The following is a 9,399-nucleotide window of genomic DNA, read 5'->3' as shown; positions in this document are numbered from 1 at the left end:
GTTGGTCAGTCCCGTGAATAGGTGCATCAGGTTGGTAAGTCACTGAATAAAAAAGACTCTTTTTACACAACCAAGAGATTTATTCCACCGACGTTTCCGTGACCATCTGTCACCTTCTTCAAGGCAATTCTGACTGGTTCACGTAGCAACGCAGCACATGTGTTGCTGGTTATACATATCAATGAGATGCAAACGCAAAGTATTGACAAGTGCTGCATTGCTACGTGAACCAGTCAGGATTGCCTTGAAGAAGGCGACAGATGGTCACCGAAACGTCGGTGGAATAAATCTCTTGGTTGTGTAAAAAGAGTATTTTTATTCAGTGTTGATCAGTGTTTAAAGAACTTTAAACTGACCAGTGTAACAACTCACCTGTAAACTTACTTTTTTTTTACTAGGAACATTACAAGGTGTTGCTACCTCATATCGAAAATAAATATTAAGGTCTCTTTTTTTGTTTGGAGATAAAATGTCTAATTCCCCTCACAACCACCATCGTGCTTGTTGGCCGACCTTGGAAGGGTCAAACCAAGCCTTGGTCAAACATACAGATTTTCATGCGCATATTTCCATCACTGAATGATTGCAATTACTTGATATATATACAAATTTAGGATATAGGAGATTCGTTTTACACGACCAGGTAATCTCACCGGCTAACGTTTAACTGCTCACAGGTGAGATTACCTGGTTGTGTCAAAAAGAATCTCCTGTATTCTAACAACCTGATGAAATTATTTTCGGAAATATACAAATTTAGATCTAACCTTACAAACTTCTAGGTTTCACAATCCAGTATCTCGCTCCCACCCTGACGCCTTAGACCAACGGCCTCTAACTTGTCGTTATGAATGCTCTCCATACTGTTCTATTCTGTACAATTATTCTGTCATACAACACTTAGAATGTAAATCATAAAGATTCATTAAAAAACATTGAGCTTGTTTGAAATATGTCTAGTAAGCAAATCATGCTTGAAAACACAAAGGACCATATAAAGTAAAGCAATTTCACTCACACGCAACTATTGACTCAGAGGTCCTTTTACCTTTGCCAAAAAGGTCGGGTTTTCACTTGTGTTTGTATACGTGTGTCTGTAACTCTGTGTGTGTAAAGTATATACATATATATATATATATATATATATATATATATATATATATATATATATATATATATATATATATATATATATATATATATATATACGTACATACATACATACATACACGTCATACATACATATATATATATATATGTATATATATATATATGTGTGTGTGTGTATATGTGTATATATATGTGTTGGTCTGCGTGTGTGTGTGTGTGTGTGTGTGTGCGTGTGTGTGTAAATAACATGCCTCACTTAAACCAAGGAATATCGTTTTTGGGAGCAACATCAAAGAAATATTAGCCATTGAACTGAAAACACCAACATTCAAAGTATGTAAAGTTGCTTTTTTCATTCTAATTTGAAGAGCCTTTCACGCTCTTACTATTTTGTTTATTTTCAATGTTTTACAGTTAGCCACGATTAAAGAAGTTCCTCCTGCGGCCTGATACTCTAGATTTGGGTTTTTCTTTATCTGGAGCCTGTTTGGACAAACGGTCGGTGCGCGCGTTCTTGCTCTTGTCGACGCGTTTCTCTAGATCTGAAACCTTTTGAGACAAACTTCTGACGCGCGCAGCTGTGAGCTTCTTGTTCCTGTCGAAGTGATTATTCAGATTTGAAACACGTTCTGCAAGGTTCTTGTTCTTGTCCAGGCGCTCCTCTAGGTCTGAAACCTGTTTAGACAAACGGTTGACGTCGATGCGCGCTGCTGCAAGGTTCTTATTCTTGTCGACGCGTTCCTCTAGATCTGAAACCTGTTGAGACAAACGGTCGACGCGCCCTGCGAGGTTCTTGTTCTGGTCGATGCGTTTCTCTAGATCTGAAACCTCTTGAGACCAACGGTCCACACGCTCTGCGAGGTTCTTATGTGCAAAGTCACGGCGTCTAGAGGTCGATTTATAGTTCCTGATTTCGGAGACGACTGGCCTGTAGTTCTTTTCGAGCCGTTCATCGATGGTCAACACACGGTTTTCAAGGCGGCTTACGATTGCTGATTGGTTCTTGAGGCGGCCATCGAAGGTTGATACTTGGCTCTTCAGACGACCAACCATCTCTGGCCACTTCTCGCGTTTTTCTTCAAAGGTCAACACGGCGTGTTCTTGACAGTCGACGATTGTTGACTCGTTCGCTGAATGGTTGACTTGTCCTTGTTGGTTCTCGAAACGTTCCTTAAGGATCGAAACATCGTTCTCCAAACAGCAGACCAGCGCAGAGTGGCCTTCAAAGCGTTCGTTTAGGGTTGACACGTCGTTCTTCAAATGGCCAGCCACTGCTGTGCGGGTCTTGTGGTGTTCCTCAAGTGTTAATACTCGGTTCTCAAGGAGGCTGGCCATTGCTGATCGGTTCTTGAAACGTTCTTCAAGGGTAGATACTTGGTTCTGAAGAAGCCTAGCCATAGCTGAGCGATTCTCAAAGCGTTCCTCAAGGGTCGACACTTCGTTCTCTAGATGGCCTACCAGAGCTGAACGGTTCTTGAAATGTTCCTCAATGGTCGATACTTTGTTCTTAAGCCATTGCTGAACGATTTTCAAAGCGGTTCCCAAAGTGGTTTCCAAGCGGTTTTCAAAGCGTTTCTCAAGGGTCGACACTTCGTTCTTCAAATAGCCGGTCAGTGCTGAGCAGTTCTTGTGGTATGCCTCAAGTGACGTCAAAACTCGGTTCCCCAGAAGGCTGGCCCTTGCTAAACGGTTCTTGAAACGTTCCTCAATGGTAAATACTCGGCTTTTTAGAAGAATGAGCATTGTTGAGCGGTTTTCAAAGCGTTCCGTGAGGGTCGACACCTCGTCCTTCAAATAGCCGGCCAGAGCTGTGCTATTCTTGTGGTGATCTTCAAGGGTCGACACTCGGTTCTCAAGAAGGTTGGCCGATGCTGAACGGTTTTCAAAGCGTTCGTTAAGTTTAGATACATTGTTCATTAGATGGTCTATCAGAGCTGTGCGATTCTTCAGGTGTTCCTCAAGGGTCGATACTTGGTTCTTAAGCCATTGCTGAGCGATTTTCAAAGCGGTTTTCAAAGTGGTTTTCAAGCGGTTTTCAAAGCGTTCCTCAAGGGTCGACACTTCATTCTTCAAATAGCCGGTCAGTGCTGAGCAGTTCTTGTGGTATGCCTCAAGTGACGTCAATACTCGGTTCCCCAGAAGGCTGGCCATTGCTGAACGGTTCGCAAAACGTTCGTTAAGGTTAGATACATTGTTCATTAGATGGTCTATCAGAGCTGTGTGATTCTTTAGGTGTTCCTCAAGGATCGACACTCGGTTCCCAAGACGACTGGTCATAGCTGAGTGGTTTTCAAAGCGTTTCGTAAGGGTGGACACCTCGTTCATCAATTTGAAGGCCAGTGTAAAGTGCATCTTGTTGCGATCCTCAAGGGTCGACACTCGGTTCCCAAGATGGCTGGCCATTGCCGAGTGGTTGTCAAAGCGTTCCTGAAGGGTCGACACCTCGTCCTTCAAATAGCCGGCTAGAGCTGTGCTGTTCTTGTGGTGTCCCTCAAGGGTCGACACTCTGTTCCCAAGATGGCTGGCCATAGCTGAGTGGTTTTCAAAGCGTTCATGAAGGGTCGACACCTCGTCCTTCAAATAGCCGGCTAGAGCTGTGCTGTTCTTGTGGTGTCCCTCAAGGGTCGACACTCTGTTCCCAAGATGGCTGGCCATAGCTGAGTGGTTTTCAAAGCGTTCATGAAGGGTCGACACTCGGGTCTCAAGAAGGCTGGCCAGTGTAGTGTGGTTCTTGTGGTGTTCCTCGAGGGTCGACATTCGGGTCCCAAGATGGCCGATCATTGCTGAACCGTTCTTGAAACCTTCCCCAAGGGCTGACACTCGGGTCTCAAGAAGGTTGGCCATTGCTGAGTGATTTGCAAAGCGTTCGTCAAGGGTAGATACATTGTTCATCAAATGGCCTACCAGTGTAGTGTGGTTCTTGTGGTGTTCCTCAAGGGTCAATACTCGGTTCTCCAGAAGGCTGGCCATCTCTGAGTGGTTTGCAAAGCGTTCGCCAAGGGTAGATACATTGTTCATCAAATGGCCTACCAGTCTAGTGTGGTTCTTGTGGTGTTCCTCTATGGTCAATACTCGGGTCTCAAGTAGGCTGGCCATTGCTGAGTGGTTTGCAAAGCGTTCGCCAAGGGTAGATACATTGTTCATCAAATGGCCTACCAGTGTAGAGCGGTTCTCAAAGCGTTCTTTGATGGTTGATACCTCCTTCTTCAAATGGCCGGCCAGTTCTGTGTTGTTCTCGATGCGTCCTTCAAGAGTCGGTGCATGGTGTACCAGACGGTTGATCAGTGCTGAGCTGTTGTCAATTCGCTCTTCGAGGGTCGTTATTTCGTTTTCGTGTCGACTGATGGCTGCAGATCGGTTGCCAAGGTGTTCCTTCAGGATCGATACTTCGTCCTCGAGGTGCGATACTTTGTTCTGCAGACGGTCGACGATGGCCTCTCGGTTCCTGAATCTTTTGTTAAGGGTTGATACTTGGTCCTTAAGACTGTTGACCAGTTTTGATCGGCTCGCAAGCTGCAGTTTTGAGAGTAATTAAAAAACATGGATCATTTTGCAAAAATGATCAATTCAGATTCGGATTTATTACAATCAACCTTGCATGTTACATCCTCATGTTTACATGAAATTTAGCATGAAATATGTTGATAGTTACATAAAATTGAAATCGTTACATAACATAGTATAAAAATTACGCATATCACAAGCGAACACATGGTTAAAACAGTTCAAACAGATCATCAATATGTTGTTCCAAAACAATCTGGGTAAATTCGAAGTTAACTGCAATCGCATAGCAACAGATTAGTTCTTATTATACAGCTTCAGAGCTCGAGGTAAGAATGACAGTTCGTGCCTCTTTGATCGGCTGTGTGATGTCATAACCCGTCTATCACGGCGGAGGTTGTAACCAGTGTCTACTGGGCGAGATATAAAACTGTTCAAGGGGTTTTTCCCATCGTCCATCGTCCATTCCCTTCCTTGGCTAGCCTTTGTTATATAAAAATAATCTGATGCACTAAAAGTGATGTCAAAAAAAATGAGACACAAAATTTGAAAAATATGTAATGAAAACAGAGAAGTGTTTGTCTTAAAAATCAAACCACAGGGAAGGAAAACCTGTACAGAAACCCTTGGAAGATACCCCTGAGGTCCTAGGGAAGAAACCCTAGCACAGCAAATACGGGGGGGGGGGGATGAAACACCCCTGTCAAATACGTCCTAGGGACTTGTGGACTATTTGTGGAATTGTAAATGTGTAAATGTGTTGTTATGTTATGTTCTGTACTAATGTTTTTTTTAATAAAAATGTATGAAAAAAAGGAGACACAGCAAGGAACTTACTGTGTCAAAATCCGGGGGTGGAGTAGTGATCTGCACGAGGATGAGTGCTAGAGATATCATCAATGTTGCCATGACGACGGTCGTCTTGATGACGCTACCCAATCGGGAGCACGACAGACAACCACGTGACCGGTTGCAACAACCATTGTCTTCCACAGCATCGTCTGCAACAAGATTTTTTTCAGAGATAAACTTTCAGTTCTCTTTATTGTGTTCGAGATCTCGAAATGATTGGATTTTGGACCCTCTAGCGTTTTTATGGTACTGCAGAGGAATCTCCGGTTTTGGTATCTCGTGTTCTGGACAAACTATGGTCACGATTTCTAGTTGGTAGATAGCTCTTGAGGACGGGAATAGTGACATGATATAAGTCTGAGCCCTCTAGCAGCCTTTTGTGGAACTACTGTGGGCGTTTTATTGCAAACTTTGAAACAGGATAAGTCAAGAAGAGATGAATTCTTAACCTGTAGATAGATGTGATGAAGACCAAAGAAGTGGTATGATAATCATGCAAATTAGGACATATTTGATCCTATTTTACTCCCCTAGCTGGAGAACAGGTGACTCAAAATAAGGTTGGCGTTTGAAGGTAGCATTACACTGGTACCGAGCCTAACCCTTCAAATTTTTAGATGAGAGGTATAAAACCCATCCTCAACCCGTTCAAACCCTTGTAAAATACGAAGGCATATGGCAAAACTAAGAACAAGCAGTGCATTACATTTAACCAGTACTTTTAAGTTGACGATGAGAAATAAGATTTGTTTCATGTCATGATAAGGCCATGTTGACTTGATTATATGGATGACATTTGCGCGCGCATCAGTTTGTATCCGTTTCCAAAGAAAATAAAGTTTACGTCCATACTCATATATATATCGTAGCGCGTCCAGGTTAAATGATACAAAAAAAACGAAAGTTCTGCTGCAGTACCAAGATCACATACCAGGGGGCCCAAGATAGACCTTGACCAACACCTCCCCACACACCAAATATCGTCATAATCCATCCAGAGATTCTTGAGTTATGCTGACTACAAAAATCCGGAAACACACAGACACACACAGACAGACAGACAGAACCAAAACAATATCTCCGTTTTCATGGAGATAAAAACAAGTATGTTCGGCTTAAGTTCAAATTTTGCTGTAAATCTCATGAGACAAAAAATGATGAACCCCTAATTATAAGTAGCAGGTAGGTACGGGCATGCTCAGGTTAAAATCAAGGATGGGCCTGTAGATTGTCGAGAAGGTTTACTCTTTGCCGATTGTAGGTGTGTTTAACAGGCCATATTTCATGCAGTGGGCAGGGAATAACAACTCAGACTAATTTGGAATGCTTATTTGAATTATTCATGTCCTTCACAGTATATCAAGTTTATAGAATCGTACTGTTCTCTTGTCTAACACTGGAAACGAAACTTTAGATTTTAAAAATTGTGTAATTATTTAAAACCTGCTTCAGAATGATTACTACCAAACACAGACGAGTTTTCAAGCTGATAATAACGATAGTGTTAAATTGTAGTCTCAGCACTTCCGAATGACTGTCCATCACGTCAAGATTCCGCGTGCCTGTTTTAAGGACCGACCGCTGGAGAACACATGATAAACAAGAAATTGAAGATCTCACACCATCCGCGGAAAATTGAATAGTTTTTGTGAATTTCTTAATTCCGTAGCCCTAGCTATCAGAGATGTTAGTGATCCTCCCCTTCCTTCAATCCGAGCTACTGTAAAATTAATGCAGAAATGTTCGCAGTGGTTTTATGTTCGCAGTTTTCGCGGTGAACTTTCAGCACGAACTTCAAACCACCGCGAAACTTTTTGCCCACCTATGACTGTAGCGCTACTATTGTTTCAACGCGAACTTAAAACCACCGCGAACACGTCATTTTCTCCCTACCGCGAAATAGAAGCCACTCGAACTTAAATGCATTGACAGTAACCCCGTCCCATAAGGAGTCGACTCGTTGGGGAGAGCTGACCTGTTGTCAGTGGACTACGCCACACTACTCAGAGTCCAGGAATGTGGTCTCGGCCAAGAATTTATAAATACTGTACGTCCAAGGCGGTGGAAGACGAAACACATTTTATTTCCAAGTGTATATTTAACAGTGACGAAAGAACCGAATTATTTAAACAAGTTATAACGAAATATCCCTACTTTTGCACATTCACGGATGAACAAAAAGCTACCTTTCTCTTGAAATCACAGAACACACAAATACTAGAAAAAGTGGGACTTTTCGTCTTCCACTGCTTCCAAAAAAGAAGTCAAACCCAGCTAGTTTCGATATAGCCAACAATTGTATATAGCACCAGTAACCTATTGTTACAGCAAAGTCAGACACAGTTTACTGACGCATGTATGTTTTTCTCTATGCTTTTACCATGTATTTGCAATTAGCCCACGGGCATGAACTTGCAATAAACTTCTTATTAATTTTGCAGTACCTGAAGATACAGCTATGGGGCACCAGACGACAATGTTCCTCGATACCTACTCATATACCGAAATATATACAAATCCATCAAAAGGATCTTGAGTTATAGCTGGAAACTCACAAACAATGACAATACAATACCCCTGTTGTAGGTAATTACTGGCCTCCTTCCCGGAGGTTACAAAGCTATTTTTACACTATATGATAAGACAATCTTTATTGACACAACAAAAGTACAGCGACTCTCGTAAGGTCTACTTAATCTATACATACTTACAGACATGCCAACAAACAAAGTTCATACTAATGAGTTTGTTTACATACAGTCATATGGAATTTAGCGTATCGTATACTTATACATTACTTGTTCTTATGTCTAAACATTCTTTGATGTATATACCTATTTGAACACAGTAAGGATTGTCTCCTAGTATATAATCAAATCTATCAACAGAATGGAGCATATTGAATTGACTTGAACAATCGGAAATAAAGGTGAACAGCTTAGAGCGTTTATCCTCATATACCCTCACCTGTCCATGCCATAAACTAATGCAATAAACTTATCATCAACTTGCAACTTGCAACTGTATGACGAATCTCCCATATCCTGCATGACGAATGCAACCATGTCCTAGCTGGGGCCCGACCCTGGGATCGAACTCCGGCCCACGGATCCACGGAATAGGATCCATATGGCCAAATGGCGGGGATGCGCCACGGGAACACACATGAATTCTATTGCTCAACCATCGCACATGGTACAATGTGTTAATGTAAGATGTAAATACCTGTATCAATGTAGTTTGTTATATGTACGATTGTTTTAATACTCCAGGAAGATTAGCTTCTTACTTGTTGTACTTGTTTGAAAGCTAATGGAGCTAATAAAGTATCCAAGTATCCAAGTATGGCATTAAATCAACAATACTAAAAAGCGAATCTATCCTACAATTCTAACCACTGACCTGAAGACTCATTGGTGACGTAAGTGGGGTTGTCCTGCACTTTCTCAGCTGTCTGTCCACCTCCAATGTTCGCCCTCTGCCCCTTGGCTTTCTCCTGCCTCCGATGTCCGTTTGCTCCGTTGACTCCGGGTACGTTGTTTCGGTCTGGCTGAAGGTTCCGGACCGGAGCCATGTTCTCAGCCCGCCGCGCCATGGCAGCAGGACGTACCGAATGGTTCGGTACAGGTCGTGCCACACGGTGTTTTGCAGCGTTAAAGTGATTGATCAGAAACAGTCTACAGTGGTGCACAGGAAAGAGTTTTGAATGCATGAATTTATTCTTTATTTCGATTTTATCCTTGGAACAGGGTCTTTGAAATCGTATATTTCAACCCTTTCGGCATGACGAGAGTGAATGATAAAAGGATGATTTATACGAAACATCAGTCAATTTTCCCAGAAAAAGTAATCTTAGATTGTCTGCGATGTTCCTCATATATATATGCATTAAGAATAAAACAAGGTAAGCAATCAAACTACAACACCATTCAT

General features: G+C 42.1%; 1 protein-coding gene across 1 annotated transcript; it reads right to left on the bottom strand.

The window, feature by feature from the left end:
• Positions 1-1,524: 1,524 nt before the first annotated feature.
• Positions 1,525-9,061, bottom strand: LOC136428210 (repetitive organellar protein-like). The gene is made up of 3 exons (XM_066417970.1): positions 8,869-9,061; positions 5,452-5,615; positions 1,525-4,623 (listed from the first exon to the last, which is right to left on the bottom strand). Exons 1-3 carry the CDS (start codon positions 9,059-9,061, stop codon positions 1,525-1,527), a joined length of 3,456 nt encoding a protein of 1,151 aa, XP_066274067.1.
• Between the last annotated feature and the right edge of the window lie 338 nt (positions 9,062-9,399).

Source organism: Branchiostoma lanceolatum, chromosome 1 (assembly GCF_035083965.1).
Source record: "Branchiostoma lanceolatum isolate klBraLanc5 chromosome 1, klBraLanc5.hap2, whole genome shotgun sequence".
NCBI lineage: Eukaryota > Metazoa > Chordata > Leptocardii > Amphioxiformes > Branchiostomatidae > Branchiostoma > Branchiostoma lanceolatum.
Note: the sequence above shows the minus strand (reverse complement) of the source record. Positions and strands in the feature narration are given on the sequence as shown.

Coding starts and splice junctions, on each gene's coding strand:
- LOC136428210 (XM_066417970.1), bottom strand. CDS start 9,061: ATGGCGCGGCGGGCTGAGAACATGGCTCCGGTCCGGAACCTTCAGCCA. Junction 5,616..8,868: donor CGTCACCAATGAGTCTTCAG/GTCAGTGGTTAG, acceptor ATCTTGTTGCAG/ACGATGCTGTGGAAGACAAT. Junction 4,624..5,451: donor CACCCCCGGATTTTGACACA/GTAAGTTCCTTG, acceptor TCAAAACTGCAG/CTTGCGAGCCGATCAAAACT.